The sequence below is a fragment of the Aethalodelphis obliquidens genome, unplaced genomic scaffold (assembly GCF_003676395.1).
Source record: "Aethalodelphis obliquidens isolate GAN/ISIS:26980383/991018 unplaced genomic scaffold, ASM367639v1 scaffold7, whole genome shotgun sequence".
NCBI lineage: Eukaryota > Metazoa > Chordata > Mammalia > Artiodactyla > Delphinidae > Aethalodelphis > Aethalodelphis obliquidens.
In genome coordinates this window covers 10,127,782-10,145,593 of record NW_020837951.1, presented here as the reverse complement: position 1 = coordinate 10,145,593, position 17,812 = coordinate 10,127,782, and the positions used below count along the sequence as shown (strand labels likewise).

The window sequence follows — 17,812 nt, the reverse complement described above, 5'->3', positions numbered from 1 at the left end:
TCAACTCATTTGGATAAACACCATGACTGCTACATCATATGGTAAGGGTGTTTAGTTTGGTAAAAAACTGCTAAATGATCTTCCAAAGTGACTGTACTAGTCTGCATCCCCATCAACAATGAGTGAGAGTTTCCGTTGCTCTACAGTTTTGCCAGTGTTTGGTGCTGTCAGTGTTTTGGATTCTGGCCATTCTAATAGGTGTGTAGTGGTGCTGCCTTGTTGTCGTTTTTGTTTTGTTTTGTTTTTGGCCGTACCACGCGGACTGTGGGATCTCAGTTCCCTGACCAAGGACTGAACCTGGGCCCTCGGCAGTGAAAGCAAGAGTCCTAACCACTGGACCGCTGGGGAATTCCCACCTTGTTTTAATTTGCATCTCCCTAATGACATATGATATGGAGCGCCTTTTCATAGGCTTATTTGTCATCTATATATCTTCTTTGCTGAGGTATCTGTTCAAGTCTTTGGCCCTTTTTTTTTTTTTTTTTTTGGCTGTGTTGGGTCTTCATTGCTGTGCACGGGCTTTCTCTAGTTGCGGTGAGTGGGGGCTACTCTTCGTCGTGGTGTGCAGGCTTCTCCTTGCGGTGGCTTCTCTTGTTGCAGAGCATGGGCTCTAGGCATGCAGGCTTCAGCAGTTGCAGCACATGGGCCCAGTAGTTGTGGCACGCGGGCTCTAGAGCGCAGGCTCAGTAGTTGTGGCACACGGGCTTAGCTGCTCTGCGGCACGTGGGATCTTCCCGGACCAGAGCTCGAACCTGTGTCTCCTACATTGGCAGGCGGATTCTTAACCACTGAGCCACCAGGGAAGCCCCTTTGGCCCATTTTTAATAGGGTTGTTTGTTTTCCTACTGCTGAGTTTTAAGAGTGTTTTGTTTATTCTGGATAAAAGTCCCTTATCAGACACGTCTTTCACAAATATTTTCTCCCAGTCCGTGGCTTGCCTTCTCATTCTCTTGAAAGCGTCTTTTGCAGAGCAACGTTTTTGTTTGTTTTTTTAATATTCTTTTATTTTAGATCCCTGACCAGGGATCGAACCTGGGCCCTCAGCAGTGACAGCATGAAATCCTAACCACTGGACCACCAGGGAATTCCCATGCAGAGCAAAGTTTTTAATTTTAATAAGCCCAGTGTTTCTCAATTATTTTTTTATGATTGTTTTGATTTGTCTGGGTTTTGTTTGGGGGACAGGGAACCAGGAATTTGTGGGGCTTTTTTAACAACTTCATTGAGATATAATATATATAATATATATATAATTCACACATTGTAAAATTCACCCCTTTAATGTATAAATGGTTTTCAGCATGTTCACTGTTGGGCAACCATCACCATAATCAATTTTAGAACATTCTCATCACCCCAAAAAGAAACTGTATACTCATTGGCACTCATCTCCCACCTCCCACAACCCCACCCACAGCCCTAGGCAATCACTAGTCTGCTGTGTCTATGGATTTGTTCATTCTGGACATCTAGAAATGGGGCCTTTTGTGACTGGCTCCTTTCACTTAACATATGTTTTTAAAGTTCATCCACATTGTAACATACATGATTTGTTTGTTCTTCTTTATAGTTGAATAATATTCCATTGTATGTATTTACCACATTTTGCTTATCCATTCATCAGTTGCTGGACATTTGGGTTCTTTCCACTCTTTGGCTGTAAGAATTTGATTTTGACACACTAAGTCTGCAATGCCTATCAGACTTCAAAGTGCCTAAGATGTGCTGTAAACAGCTGACCCAGTGAGTCCTGAATTCAAGGAAAAGGATGCAAGCTAGAGAGACCAATTTGGAGATTGTCAGGAAATATATATTTCAAGTCACGAGACTAGAAGAGACAACTAAAGTGGCTGCTTACAAATAGGGAAAAGGATAAGTTACAAAAAGGAGTCTTAATACTTCACACAGAAGTTAGGGACAGAAGGAGGAACCAGCAAAAGGGACTGCTTGATGAGGTACAAAGGAAACCATGAGAGTGTAGTATTGTGGAAGTCCGGTGAAGAAAATGTTTCAAAAGAGGAGTAATCAGCTATGTTCAATACTGATGGAAGGGGCTTCCCTGGCGGCGCAGTGGTAAAGAATCCGCCTGCCAATGCAGGGGACATGGGTTCAAGCCCTGGTCCAGGGAGATCCCACATGCCGTGGAGCAACTAAGCCCGTGCGCCACATCTACTGAGCCTGCACTCTAGAGCCCGCGAGCCACAACTACTGAACCCGCGTACCACAACTACTGAAGCCCATGCTCCTAGAGCCCATGCTCCACAAGAGAAGCCACCACAATGAGAAGCCTGCGCATCTCAATGAAGAGTAGCCCCCTCTCGCCACAGCTAGAGAAAGCCAACGACAGCCCGACACAGCCAAAAATAAATAAATAAAATAAACAAAATTTTAAAAAAAGAAAATACTGATGGAAGGTCAAATTTTGGAGGAATAGAGTAGGGCCCAGAGAGAATACTCCTTTACTCCTAAATCAACAAGTACCAATTGCAGGATATCTTACACAAGTAACACAATGGCACAGTTCAGAGGTTAAGAGCACAGTCTCTGAAGTCAAAGAGATCACAGAACAATATCACCTCAACTTCTTACTACCTATTACTTAGCTTACTGTCTGTTACTTAGCTGTGTAACCCTGCTAAGTTACTTCATCTCTCTGTGCCTCAGTTTCCTCATCCACAAAATAGAAATACCAACCTGGGGGACTTCCCTGGTGGTCCAGCAGTTAAGAATCTGCCTTCCAATGCAGGGGACGCGGGTTCGATCCCTGGTCGGGGAACTAAGATCCCACATACCTCAGGGCAACTAAGCCCATGCGGCGAAACTACTGAGCCCGCCTGCACACCACATCGAAGAGCCGGAGCGCCACAACAAAAGATCCCACATGCCTCAATGAAGATCCCACGTACCACAACTAAGACCCAACTCAGTAAAATGAAAAAATAATAAAATAAAATAAGCTAGGAGGATATACATCAAACCCAAAACAGCAGTTGCCAGAGATGTCAACCAAAACGCATTCCACTTTCATCTTTGTTTATTTTACTTTTTAAAAAAGCATGAAGGGGCTTCCCTGGTGGCTCAGTGGTGAAGAATCCGCCTGCCAATGCAGGGGACACGGGTTCGAGCCCTGGTCCAGGAGGATCCCACATGCCGTAGAGCAACTAAGCCCGTGCGCCACAACTGCTGAGCCTGCGCTCTGGAGTCTGCGAGCCCCACTGCTGAGCCTGCGTGCCACAGCCGCTGGGGCCTGTGTGCCTGGAGCCTGTGCTCTGCAACAAGCACCGCAATGCGAAGCCCATGCACCACGGCGAGGAGTGGCCCCTGCTCGTCACAGCTGGAGAGAGCCCGCGCGCAGCAATGAAGACCCAACACAGCCAAAAATAAATAAATAAACAAATAAATTTATTTTAAAATATATATATATATTGAGTTGGCCAAAAAGTTCCGTAACACCTTATGGGAAAACCCGAAGGAACTTTTTAGCCAACTCAATATATGACTCAATTTATCTGAAATGCCTGGAATAGGCAAATCCATGAAGATATAAAATAGATTAATGGTTGCTTAGGGCTGGACTTTGAGGTAAGGGGTAACGGGGAGTTTCTGTTAATGGGTATAGTTTCTCTTTGGGATGATAAAAATGTTCTAACATTGATTATGGCAATGGTTGCACAACTCTGTAAATATATTAAAACCCACTGGGAAAAAAACCCCACTGAATTATACACTTTAAAAATTAATTTTTTTTTTTTTTTTTTTTTTTGCGGTACGCGGGCCTCTCACCGCTGCGGCCTCTTCCGCTGCGGAGCACAGGCTCCGGACGCGCAGGCCCAGCGGCCATGGCTCACGGGCCCAGCCGCTCCGCGGCACGTGGGATCCTCCCGGACCGGGGCACGAACCCCCGTCCCCTGCATCGGCAGGCGGACTCCCAACCACTGCACCACCAGGGAAGCCCTAAAAATTAATTTTATGATATGTGAATTATATCTCATAAAACTGTTATTTTTAAATTAATAATATATATTACCTCTTTAAAAATAATTACCACGTTGACCATAACCACTCAAATCTACTCCTTGTGGATAGAGGTAGCTGTCCTCCCAATCAATTTCAAAAGATCAGTGTTGTACAACATCCTCTTTCTATTATAATCCATTAGACCTGTGATATATAATTTATTATTTGTATAGTAATTAGCTCCCAAAGTTTACAATTACTGTTTGCATTTTTTTTTCACCCTAACTCACTTCCATCTAGCTTAAGGGTAGTTCCAAAGAACAAATATGCCATGATTGGCCTGTATTTTTTTATAGTCTTTCATTACCACCTCCCTTCTCAGTCAACCAGAAAAAAGAGCACTACTTTTTTTAGGTTAGCCTCATAAAGCAATAATTTATACTTTTAAATGTACTTTCTGAAACTATACAATTTTTAAAATAAAACAATATAGTGATGTTTTAAAGTACCTATCTCAGGACCTTACCCACCTTTCTTAGGTATAATGCCTTGCTCAATTAATATTTGCGATTTTTTTCAGGTACACTCACCAAACCTCCTCAAAGAGAATTCCACCAAGGTATCTGCAGAAGTGCTTTGCTGTAATTTGTCCAGGAGTGGGCAGAGTTTTCTGTTTGTTGCCAGGAGGCCTGCTTGTTCTCAGGCACTTGTCCCATCCACACTCTTTCAGATTGCACATCTTTTAAGAACAGGTCTAACTTCCATCAGTGAAGGTCAGGGCCCATACCTAATATATTCTCTGACATAAGCATATAATGTTGATCTCTCCTCTTGCCCACTCTTGTAAATTTGGGGGCTCCACCAAATTTGGTGTACACCCCTTTAAAGATCAATTATTAGTATGTTACCCAAACAAACCAACCTACTATAAACTCCACCATGAATTAAGCCAGACTGTCCTCTAGAGAGGGCTGTCCTCACCCTGCATTACACTGCACTCCGTTCCCAATTGCTTTTTCCCAAATTGTACTTTAATGTCATACTATCAACCTGTAGTAAAGGACATTATAGGAAACAGTCCTCTACAGAGCTTGTCATTGCGTGGACTATAAACAAAGTGCACAGGATGCCGTGATTAAATAGTTGCCTTCAAGGAGGACTGGGGGAGGAATGTCTCTTTGTTTCTTCCATCAAGGATAGATGTGATTTCCCTGAGAAGCTTATTTTTATCATCTTACAGACTCTGTAAATTGTTTTTAATTGATCAGTTTACATCTTTCTGTAAGCTCCTAGAAAGCTTAAGGCCTAATCTCAAAGAAGTAACCCAGTCATCATAGCTTTTATTTTATATGTACTATTCTTATTTTTCCTATTGGCTCCATCTTGGTTTCTTATCTTTATTTTCTTTTTGTCTCATTTTTCTTACTTATTCTGAATATAATTTATCTTGCTATATTGAATGCTTCTTTGTAAACCACTCTATATACTTTTTAGAACAAAGTGAGTTATCATTTAACATTCTGAAACTAATCACAGCACAGATTTGTGAGGGACTCTATAGTTCCCATTTTGAATGCTGCAGAATTTGCACCCACATATGACTGGCTCTCCTGGCCCATAATGCCTCCTGAACTGCAAGTCACTTATGGTGACTGGCCCAAACCCCCCAGGGCTGATCTGAAAGTAACAGGAGACCATTAGCTAAAGAACATCACTGTGAAACCCTACCAAAAGCCAGTGAGTGCCTAGCGAACCATGTAAACTACTAAAGCAACATGTTCAACCCGAGGCCAGGCACGCTAACTTGAGTAAAGTTAACAGCTGCCTCCTATAACTGCCACTTCTGCAGTCCCAACAGAGGACTTAGAGCACTAAGCCTCTAAGCCAAAGCCACTGCCTCTCATCACTCCAGTTCAGCAGCAGCTTACAAATTCATGTCAAGAACACATAAAAATAAGAAGTCTATGAAATCTCAGCACAAACTCTACATATGTCAGCCAACTACACACACACTGGCCTCTCAGAGCCCAATCTTGCCATGGGAGAGGCTCCTCCAAAGCCCTTCACAGCTTTTTTTTGCAGCTTGATTTGTAGGAAGCATGGTTTGTTTCTCTTTCTGCCCCAAAGCAGTCACTGAGGCAAGATTCTCAATCTTATCCCAAATTTAGGGCAAACTACACCCATTTCTCCCCATGGTGCCTAATTAATTCCTAATCTTTGAAAAAGTAGAGGTTCATGGACCCATTCTTAGGAGACCCTATTTCCCTTCTCTACGTTTTCCTCAAGATACTTGTTTACAGATCCACTCTATTCTCTGCTCCTGTCTCCCTGTTCTCTCTTGCCCCTCAAATACACTGGGTTTTGAATTTCTGTAATTCTTCGTTTAGCTGATCTTGTTATTGGAAACATACTATTTCCTTTATTTACTTTTACATACTGGTATTTACAAAATCTCTTCTTAAGAAATAAAAATCTATCTAAGATTATATTCTACACAGCCTTTGAATAGAGTCTCTACTATAACACAAATCACTGGGAATGAAGAGTGGGAGCGGGAATCCAAGATGACAATGATATTCACACGCTAACAATCCAGAAGGAAATATCTGTACCTTCAGTAAAAACCAGGGTTTCTGAGCCCTGGCACTACCGACAACTCTCTGTTGTGGGGGCTGCTGTCCTGTGCACTGTATGATGTTCAGCAACATCTGGCCTTTACACCCCCTAGATAACTGTGAAAATCTACAAGTGTCTCCAGACATCGCCAAATATCCGCTCGGGGGCAAAATCACCCCCAGCTGAGAACCACTGGTCTAGACCTTTCTCTTGAGTTTAACTGTTAGAACAGTGTCTGGAGCACATTTGGTAATCAATAAATATTTGTTACCCAACAGGTCTGTTTATCCAACAGTTTTCTGAACGTTTCTGCCTCAGTGTCTTGGCTTGGCAGCATCTCAAATTCAGTCTGGCCCAAACCAAACTCCCTTGTATGCCTTAATCTAGTTATTAGTATTTACTAAGTAATCCATGCCAGAAACTAAGAGATTACACTAAACTCTTCTCTCTCTCTCTCAAACCTAGACATAATCTGTCAACAGGTCCTATTATACCATCTTCATTTCCTTTTAAACACCACAACCACTTGTTACTGGCTTACTTCAAAAGCTTTCATGTCACCTGGTCTATTGCTCCTATGACATTTTTGTCCCATTCCAATCCAAGGTCCATAATGCTGCTAGAAAATTCCTAAAACCTGTCACTGCCCCCCTTAAAAACCTCTCAAGGACACTCCTCTATGATAGTGTTTCCCAAACTCCATTCAGATATCACCTTTATGATTTTGTCATATTCCTACTACATACAACAGTGTATCTCTCTAATAGTTTCCTTTGAATCTACTTTTCAGTTAGCCATATTTTTTAAAATATCACCAAGCATGATTTATTTGTTTTTCCCTAAAATATAAAAACATTTCAAAGTGTTTATACATGAACCATCTCAAAGATAAAAATTCAAGTTTATCAGCCTCATCTTCCATGATTTGGTCTCTGCCTGTCTTCTCTGCACCACCTCAAGCCATACCAAACTACTTCAAGTTGACCAGCCATCTTCTTTTGGATTAAGCTATACCATTGCACATGGTATTTCTTCTGCTTCATGTTCTTTCCTTCCTGTCTTGTCTACCTGAAAAAACTCTGCTCATCCTCTCATTGTCCCTCCTTTGTGAAACCATCTGTGGCTCCAGAGTTAGATGCTGCTTCTTCTATGTTCTCCGATATGCTGGACAGCTCTCTATTTTAGCACCTACCAAACTACGCAATGATCATTTGTTTACCTCTCTATCTCCCCTACTATATTGAGAGCCCCTCAAAGACAGAGAGAAGTGCCAAATTCTATCTCTAGCATCCACAGGGAATAGTACTTGACACAGGAGACAGTTAAAGAAATGTCTGTTGTAAAGCAGTACGGTTTGATTCAACACACCTTAACTGAGTGTCTATCATATACAAGGCAGTGTTCTAAGACTGTGGAGAATACAAAAATAAACAAGATATGATCCTGGCCCTTCAAGAAGCTTGCAGTCTAATGGTGGAGACAGGTATATTTACTATCATACAAGACAGAACAATACAAGTGGTAGTAAAATGAAACAAAAAGTGCTAAGGGGCAAAGGTTAGTATAGAACAGAAAGAATGGAAAATATTTTGGCCTTGCCAAACATCTTGCGGGATCTTAGTTCCGGACCAGATATTGAACATGGGCCATGGCAGCAAAAGCACCGAGTCCTAACCACTGGACCACCAGGGAATTCCAGAATGGAAATTTTAAATAGCAAATAAATTCAGGTACATACTCTGCTGACTCACTGTGGCAAAAATCACTTAAACCTTATCAAGTCCTGATATTTGCTCTGCCTATCACAGTGATAGAGTGGACATGAAGGTACTCTGAAAACTGTAAGTAGCTGTGTAAATTCTAACCATTACTAATAATTCTGACTATGGAATCCAGGAGCCCTGTATGGAGAAAGTGACCTCTGAGTTAGAGCTAAAAAGGGCATGGAAGGGAATTCCCTGGTGGTCCAGTGGTTAGGACTCTGCACTTTCACTGCTGTGGGCCCGGGGTTCGATCCCTGGTAGGGGAACTAAGATTCCACAAGCCATTTGGCGCGGCCAAAAAATAAATAAATAAATAAATAAAATTAAAAGGGGCATGAAGGGTATTGTATAGAGGAAACGTAAGTGGTAGATATGGACGTGAACCCTGGAGCCAGACTGCCTAGGTCTGAATGCAGCTCCTTCACTTACCTACTAGCTATATGCCTTTGAAAAGTTACTTAATCTGCCTGTGCTTGAGATACCTGTCTGTAATATGGCGCAAATGTTAGTACCCAACTCACACAGTATTAAATGATTTAATATTTGTGCTATATAAGTATTAAGTAGGTAAAAGAAAGAGACTAAGCAGAAGCAAAGAAGCAGGGAAGTACAAGGCACACCATCAGAAGAAAGCACTCTAATGTACGCAGAATGGAAGGTAAAAAGAAAGCTGATTAAGTGGAAGACATACTTAGAAAAGTATGCTATTTGCCATCCTAAAAGGCTATTAACTGTATCAGAAAGAGCTCTGCACAAAGAGGCTTTCCAACTTAATTCATTGATTAGCTGGACATCCTCAGGCAGACCATAAACTCTACAAAGCTCAGTTCCCCCTCAGTAAAGTGAGAAGAATACAGAACTAGGCAAACTCTGATTCTCTCTCAGCTCTGAAATTCTAGAAAAGGGTCTAGGGAGTCATTAGAAGTGTGCACTGTCCCATAGGAAACCTACTACCACATGTAGCTATTGAGCACCTGAAATGTGGCTGAGCGAAACTGGGATGTATTGTAAATGTAAAACATATACCACATTTTGTAGACTTAATACAAAAAAAAAGACAAGGTATTATGTTAGTAATTTTATATTAATTACATGTTGAAATTGGGTTAAATAAAATATTACTAAGATTGATTTCACCTGGTTTTTTTTGTTTTTTTTTGCGGTACGGGGGCCTCTCACTGTTGTGGCCTCTCCCGTTGTGGAGCACAGGCTCTGGCACCTGTTTCTTTTTACTTTAAAAAATTTAACAATTTGAGGCTCACATTTCTGAGCATTTTCTATTGGACAGCACTGCTACAGACTATTTTCAGAAGATCCAAGAGACTGTGATTCTGTAGCCAAAAAGACAAAATGCCAAGCATTATCAGAAAGGGTCTCAGAAAGATTATCAATGAAAACACTGAAAAAACTATTCTAGCCCTATAGAAAGCCACAGTCTGTCCCTAACTGCTGTACTGTGTTCATTTTTCCTTGAAATACCTAAAGAAAGATAATACACAAAACCAAACAACTCAGGTAAACAGAATGATCAGTAAGACAGGCAATAAGGTGAGTGACAAGACTAACAGGCTTCAAATCCAGAAGGCTCAAGACTACCATATATGAGAATCTATAAAATCAGATAGAGGCTGAATAAGGAGGTACAAAAGGCTCTTCATCAAGTCTTAGAAAAAAGCAAGGGAGAATTCTCTGAAGCTTTATGGAGGCATTTCAAACAGAGGTACAATTTTGCAGAGCAGTGGCCTTATACGAAAAACAGAGATGGCTCAGACTAAACATAAAAGTGAGTTCCAAAAAAGATTACAGCAACTATCAATCCATAGAAGTGGTTACTTCTCCCTGTGTTGCATATCTGAGGTAGACACTAGTATTCTCCCAACCCCTACCATGGAAACTGTCTTCAGTTCTTCAGTAAAAAACAAAACAAAACTGAACACCAACTCAGTGTGCAACTTCTTTACTTACATGGGACCTTTAAGAACTGTCCAAGAGATCAGACAATCTCCAAGTTATAAACCTCTCCCATGACAAAATACTTAAGTGTAAGTATTCAGTAAACCTGTCTTTCATCATTCATTCTTACATTTGGTCAGATATGGAATCTGTGGCTTCTAAGATCCTCTCTAAAATTTTTTTAGTGGATGAGAATCACACGAACTCTTTTTTAAGAAATGTTATGCTTTGGTCCACTCACCTTTATATATCACCCTTATTCCTTCAAAACAGTTATGTACATTTGACCCAGGACTAGTGATTTGACCATTTCCAATTTAGATATAGAGAAATCATGATTAGATCTACAACATCTATGCATTTATTATTTTATTTAGTATCTCCAACTTCCAATTTAAAACACAGGTAAATTTCGGCCTATTTTTCTACCAGAACAAATCTTTTCCATAATGATCATTAAGTGGCCCCAATGATTTTTCTTCCTTTGATAGAATATTTCATTTTGGCTTTAAAGCCTCAGAAAAAGTGCGCCTGGAATACTTTCTTGGCCTGCCTAATTTTAGTTTGCACTTCATGCCAAGAGAGAGAAACAGAATTAAATTTCTTTAAATACACCAGAGATGCAGCACAAGAAAATTAATCTGATAAAAACATTTCCAGGGCTTCCCTGGTGGCGCAGTGGTTGAGAGTCCGCCTGCCGATGCAGGGGACACGGGTTCATGCCTCGGTCCGGGAAGATCCCACATGCCGCGGAGCGGCTGCGCCCGTGAGCCATGGCCGCTGAGCCTGCGCGTCCGGAGCCTGTGCTCAGCAACGTGAGAGGCCACAACAGTGAGAGCCCCGCGTACCGAAAAAAAAAAAAAAAAAAAACACATTTCCAAGACAAAGAAGAAAAGCCTCCACTTATATAGAAAAATTCAGAATTTTTTTTTTCTAATGGTTGGTCCGGGGGGTGCGGGGGAAATTTACTAGGAAACATACACACTAAGTACAGTCCAATTGTGTTGCAAAGGGAAATGAAATGGTTTAATAACTATATTCTCTTAAGTTAGGAAGGAAATCTAATGTTTATCAAATTAAGAGGTCTAAAGAAAATCCAACTGATTTGTCTTTCAAATCATTTCAATATCCAATATCGAGATACATTTCATAATAAGCAATATTTTACTCATTATAAACACAAAGCTTAAAACTGCCTTACATATCCTAAAGAACAGAAAATTCCACATCAATTCACTGACATGCAAAAACCAACTTTAGTTTTCCAATGAACTGGGTCACAATGTCGCGTTTTTTTAAGGAAAAATCCTTGTTTCCTAAAAAGCCATATAGCAGAAAGAAGCTACAAAACTATCGTCACAAGAGCATGAAAGCTACACTTCTACTAATACTGGCTTTGTCCCCATTTTAATTAAATTATCCTGTTAAAAAGGGGAAAATGGACAAGAATGACTCCCCTATCAAACAGCACATATAATTAACATACAAGTTAGTTACATTCACAACAGCTCCTGTGGTCTTAAACATTTTGCGCACTGTTGACTGATGTTAAATATCAACTCCCTGTACCAAGAGATGGCAAAAGAAAAAACCAGTAATATCTTCCTTAAGAGAAAAAAACGAACAAAAATAAATTACTTTAAACCCACAGCTTAAAGTATAAAAAGAACTCAAAATTATCAACAGTTTACCCACTTACCACACAGCAAATCAAAGTTAATTGAACAAGAACAGGCACTACCACCAACCTCTAAACACTGCTAGTCACCTAAGCACTGGTTTTAACAAACGCATAGAAACACTTGTCAAAAAAGCAGTATCCTAAAGACTTACATTCCTTTATTCTTACATTCATTTCTTTACCCAAACATAGGTTTACTGTTGCTAGGACTCTGCAGTACAAAGAACGACTCATTTCCTTTGGATAACCAAAACAATGAAATCTTGAGCTAAGAAGAGATTGGGGCAGGGGGTGGGGGGGAGCGGGGACAACTTAAAGGACAGAAACGTATTGGTGTTTATTGAGAGCCTGTTACTTCATCCACTTAAAACAGCTCAAAGACGTGCTCGAAAACGGGTTCATATTGGAATGAGCAGAAGAAAACCAACATTCCTAAAAAGCAACTGGGAGAAGTGCTCGAACAGAAGGACGACTTGACGTTCTCTCACCCTACCAGGCCGCTCGAGCCCCCCGCCTGCCCCTTCCCATCCCCATCCCCATCCCCATTCCTCAGGCACCTAAACCCACTGGGGCCGCGTTCCGGGAGCAAGCTGCATCCCCTGTCAGACGCCGGCCTCCCCGCGCTCCTGTCACCGCCTCCGGGGGGATGACCGCTGCCACTGCCCACTGCCCGCGGGGGCTCGCCTCAGACTCCGAGACCCAGGGTCGGGGTAAGGGGAGAGGAGTCTTGTAAGCAAAGCCGTGAAGGCTCGAGCTCCGGGGCAGCCCCAAGGCCAGGACGGGCAACCCTGGCGCAGAGGCCGCGACATCCCTTGGGATCCCCGCCGAGGGAATCGGGATGGCATTCGGGGGACTCGGGCTGCCCCCGCTCCCCGCGTGACGCCAAGTCGGAACGAGTCGCTTCGCACCGCGTTAGGCCCTCCACCGTGACGGGACAGGACACTGCCGGGGGTCCCGCGGAGAGAGGAAGGGCGGGCCGGCGGGAGCCCCGCTGCCGGAAGGGGGGGAGCCCCGAAAGCAGCGCTCCCGCCCCGGCCAGTCTCACCTTCAGGTCGTTCTCCGGTAGGTATTTGCACAGCCGCGCTATCTCCACATACTTGTCCAAGTCCAGGGGCGCCATTTTAGAGATAACAAGCCCCGACGGCAGCAGCGGCGTCCGCGGCTGTGCTAGCGGCGGCAGCGGCGGAGGCCGAAGCCGGAACCCTCCCTACGTCACGTCCGGCCCGTGAGACGCGTCTACGCAGCGGCGTAAAGCTTGACCCGATTTTCCCCGCTGCTTCGGCACGCCCCACGCTCTCTCCCGCGGAACACAAGCTTCAGGCCCCCGGAGCTCCCTGGGTCCAGGGAGCTGAAACTGCTGAGACCCGTAGTTGTTTACCGTGGGGTGTGCTGGGATTTGTAGTTTTCTGTAGTGGCCAGCTACTCTTCTTTTCCTCCCCTTCCCTTCCTCTAGACTTTCACCTCTGCGGACCCAGCGGGGCTTTTCCGATGCAAAATGGCAAAGTAGGTGACACTAGCCATTCCCTGGTTTCTCACTCCGACCCTTGTAAGCATTCTCTCACCAGAATATCTTCACTTAAAAATTGGGTAAGCCTGGGGACTTCCCTGGCGGTCCAGTGGTTAAGACTATGCGCTTCCACTGCAGGGGGCACGGGTTCCTCCCTGGTCAGGGAACTAAGATCCCGCATGCTGCACGGTAGGGCCAAAAAAAAAAGTTGAGTAGGCCTGGCCGTATAGTAACCTGTTTGCACCTTTCCAAGGCCTTAATAGAAACCTTGCCTAAACCCTTGGCAGAGATGTCAGGCTACCAACTTTCCAGCCTGGAAAGAAAGGAAACAAATATTAAAGCTCTTCTTAGGCCAGGCACTATACAAATGCTGTTTTTCTGTCTAATCCTTATAACGATTGATAGCAAAGGAAGGCTCAGAGAGGTTGAGTAACTTGCCCAGATCTCACAGGGTATAGGCAGGGGAGCCAAGACTGGAATAGGTCTGGGTGGCTTAAGTTTACTTCAGTGCGTGTCCCATAAGGGCAGAGAGTTTTTTTGTTGTACCAAGAACAGGACCTGGTACTTAGTACACTTTCAACATTCCTTCACTCAACAGCTATTAATTGAACACTTAACTATATGCCAGTTACAGTTGTAGGTGCTTAGGGTATTCTGCAAACAAAATATAAGAAGATCCCTATCCTCAACCTGTAGCTATATTCCAGTAAAGGAGACAGAACATAAACCATTAAACAATAATATAGTAAATAACTGCAGAGTATATGAGAAAGTGGTGGGCTTCCCGGGTGGAACAGTGGTTAAGAATCCGCCTGCCATGGGCTTCCCTGGTGGCGCAGTGTTTGAGAGTCCGCCTGCCAATGCAGGGGACACGGGTTCGTGCCTCAGTCCGGGAAGATCCCACATACTGCGGAGCGGCTGGGCCCGTGAGCCATGGCCGCTGAGCCTACGTGTCCGAAGCCTGTGCTCCGCAACGGGAGAGGCCACAACAGTGAGAGGCCCACATGCCGCAAAAACAAACAAACAAACAAAACAAAACAAAAAAGAATCCGCCTGCCAATGCAGGGGACACGGGTTCGAGCCCTGGTCTGGGAAGATTCCACATGCTGCGGAGCAACTAAGTCCATGCGCCATAATACTGAACCTGTGCTCTAGAGCCTGCGAGCCACAACTACTGAGCCCACGTGCCACAACTACTGAAGCCCACACGCCTAGAGCCTGTGCTCCGCAACAAGAGAAACCACTGCAATGAGAAGCCCGTGCACCACAACGAAGAGTAGCCCCCACTCGCCACAGCTGGAGAAAGCCTGCACACAGCAGAGAAGACCCAATGCAGCCAAAAATAAATAAATAAATTTAAAAAAAGAAAGTGGTAAGTGCTAGGGGGTAAAAAAAACAGAGCAAGGGAGATTTAGTGATGCATGTTTAGGAATCAACAAGGAGGTGGGGGAGTTAGCCACGCAGTTACTTGAGACAAATTATAGAGAGGAGCTGATGCAGAGACCCTAAGATAAAAGCATGTCTAGAATCTTTGGGAAATGGCAAGATTAGTGTGGTTGGATCAAGGTGAGAGGAGTAGGAGAGGAGATGAGAGAAAAGAACACTGATTTTTACTTTCGATGTAATGGGGAATTATTGCCGAGTCTTGAGCAGAGAAGTAACATGATCTAACTCATTTTAAAAGGGTTGCTCTGGCTGCTGTGTAAGACTGTAGGAGGCAATGATTGCAGCTGAAAGACCGGTTAGGAGACGGTTATATAGTCCAATATTAGCAGGTGCTCAATAAATATTTGTTGTTCAAGTGACCCTGGACTGGATCCTCTGGCCCTAAAGTGTATTTTGACAACATGTGGCGAAACTTTATTGAGGTCTCTGGGTGATGTTCTTTGTATTATAACTGTTCTGTAAGTATGAAATTGTTTCAAAGTAAAATTAATTTTTAACAGTCTGTTGCAGAATGGTGCCCACAAGCATAGATTTCTTCATTTATTCAACAAATACCTATGATGTGAATGAGACAGATATGATCCCTGCCCTACGGCACTTACAATCTGATAACAAACATGTAAATAAGGAAAGAATTAATTACAAAGTATGATTAATGGCAAAAAAGGGGAAAAAAGAGAAAGAAGGAGTGCTGTAAGAAAAATGGGGTAGAATAGGCCTACTTTAGGTTGGCAACATAGTGGAGGTAAAGTGTGCAGACTCTAGCACCAAATGGCTAGAGTTCAAGCCCAGGCTCTACTACTCCCTGTGTGACTCTGGCAAAGTTATGTATCCTTTCTGTGCTCCAGTTTTCTCAGTTCCAATGTGGCGATAATAACAGTGCTTGCCTCATATGGAGATGATGAGAATACTTACCTTCTAGGCTTGTACTGAGGTTAAATAGAGTTAATATATGGAAAGGGTTTAAAACAATGTCGTGTACAGTGAGTGCATTGTGTTAGCTCTGAATATTGGGTGGGCAAAAAAGGCCTTTTTGAAGAGGTAAGATTTAAGACTTTAGGGGGAAAAAAAAGTATAGGGATAATATGCTTAGAGTTTTTTGGAGGAAAAAAAACCCCAAATGAGGGAAAGATGCTATTGTTGTTTGATTTTTTTTTTTTTTACAATCCTCTGAAAAACTGACAATTCATTTTTCATCTTTGAACCTCAGTAACTGGGAATTAATCCTATTCAAATATCGTCTCAGAATTGGGAAGGGAGACAAATAGGGAGATGGATATGAACGTTCTTTACAAACAATAAAGTGCTTGAAAGGAAGGTGTCACCAGCATCATTGCTTCCCTTGCTGATAAGTCAGTGAACAGGTAGGTAATGAAGACAATCCCCTTCCAGTGAAAATAGGGGGCAGTCCTCACATTACCAAACTGTCTGGCAGTAAGAAGGTCCCTCCTGCAGACCCACCTCATTCAGTGAACCTCACTCTTGACATTCCCAGTTGGGTGAGTTCTTAGAAAAAATGATAGACACATTGAGTGGTGTGTTACAGAGACAGTGTACAGAGCTTGACGACTGGAATATGTTCTTAGTCTTCCTTGCACGAAACAGACCTGGGTTCCTGTTCTCCCATTTATGTGGGTTAGTCATTTTAACTTCTCTGGGCCTCAATTTCCAATTTAAAAATAGATCTCCAAAGTTCTTTCCAGCACTTCCTGAAAAGTGATTTCTAGTCTAAAAGCATAGATCCCACAATGAAAATTAGTTGCTATTTTGCCCACAAACCTCTTCCAATTTTTCTTGTTTATGTGCAACTCCAGCATGGCACCTTGAAATGGATTTAGCCTAAAGACACAGGGGGTGAGAGGGCATTCTGCATCTGTGAGCAGAAATCTCCATCTGGATGCACATGGACATATGGCAGAGCCAACCTGGCCTTAGTTTTCTTTCCTGAAAGAGAGCAGGAAACTCCTCTTTGGCAAACAGTCAGTGGAGATTTTTCCATCAACATGGGAACTCACAAAGACTCCAGGTCTTTGGAATAGGATATGTGAACAATAAAAAGAGCTACAGACTGCAAATTCCATCTTGTCAATAAATTTTTGTTATGGTTTCAAGTAGCGAAAAGATGTACCAAGTTCACCTTTCAGCTATACTATCAAATCCTCTCAACTGCTCCCTCTCTGAGGTAGGTAATTACTATTCCCATTCTAGAGATGAAGAACCTAGAGCTCAGAGAGGGTGAACTTGCCAAAGGTCAAGGTAGATGGTTAGTGCGGGACCCTAGATGTGAACCCAAGTATGTCTGTCTGCTTCCCACTCTGCTACCATAGCTCTGTGCAGCAGGCGCTCCTGTGATTTCCTTCCTTAGCTGTTTCCTCCAATTCCTAGGATGGAACAACTCAGCCCTCCTGATTGTGGGGTTCTCTGAAACATAGACATAGGTGAGCCAGCTCTCCATTTTCAGGAAAGCCACAGGGAACCTATGGTTATGAAGGAGACCCCAGTAATGTAGATGAATACATCTCACTCACGACTGGTGTCTAGAGTTCATTTACGCCTAGGAATAGCATTACATTTTACATACAACCAGCTCTGCGCCAGTCACTGGGCACTAAGCAGTTTATATACATTAGCTCATGTATTCCCCACCATAACCTTGTGACAGAAGTCTTATTAGCTCCATTTTACAGACCGGTGACACTGGGGCCCAGAGAAAAGTATCTTCCGCAAAAATAGATATTTCCTTGATGAACTTTTTATTCCTTGCACTTTTTACAAGCGTACCTAGTTATTTGTTTTTCTGTTTAATCTCTCTCTAGTTTGTAAACTCCAGGAGGCCAGGGGCCAGGTTTGCCTGGTTCGGCATAGTGCCTGCTATAGTTACAAACGCGA

General features: G+C 43.0%; 1 protein-coding gene and 1 non-coding gene across 2 annotated transcripts in view; both read right to left on the bottom strand.

Annotated features, from left to right (window-relative positions):
• Positions 1–13,295, bottom strand: part of PPP6C (protein phosphatase 6 catalytic subunit) — a 31,397-nt gene extending 18,102 nt beyond the window's left edge. The window contains exon 1 of the mRNA XM_027104880.1: positions 13,016–13,295. Within this exon, the coding sequence (XP_026960681.1) occupies positions 13,016–13,090 (75 nt within the window). The 5' untranslated portion in view covers positions 13,091–13,295. The remainder of the gene's footprint in view (positions 1–13,015) is intronic.
• TRNAD-GUC (transfer RNA aspartic acid (anticodon GUC)) lies at positions 1,012–1,084 on the bottom strand. The gene has a single exon. It is a non-coding gene; the product is annotated as a tRNA-Asp (tRNA).
• Positions 13,296–17,812: the final 4,517 nt, after the last annotated feature.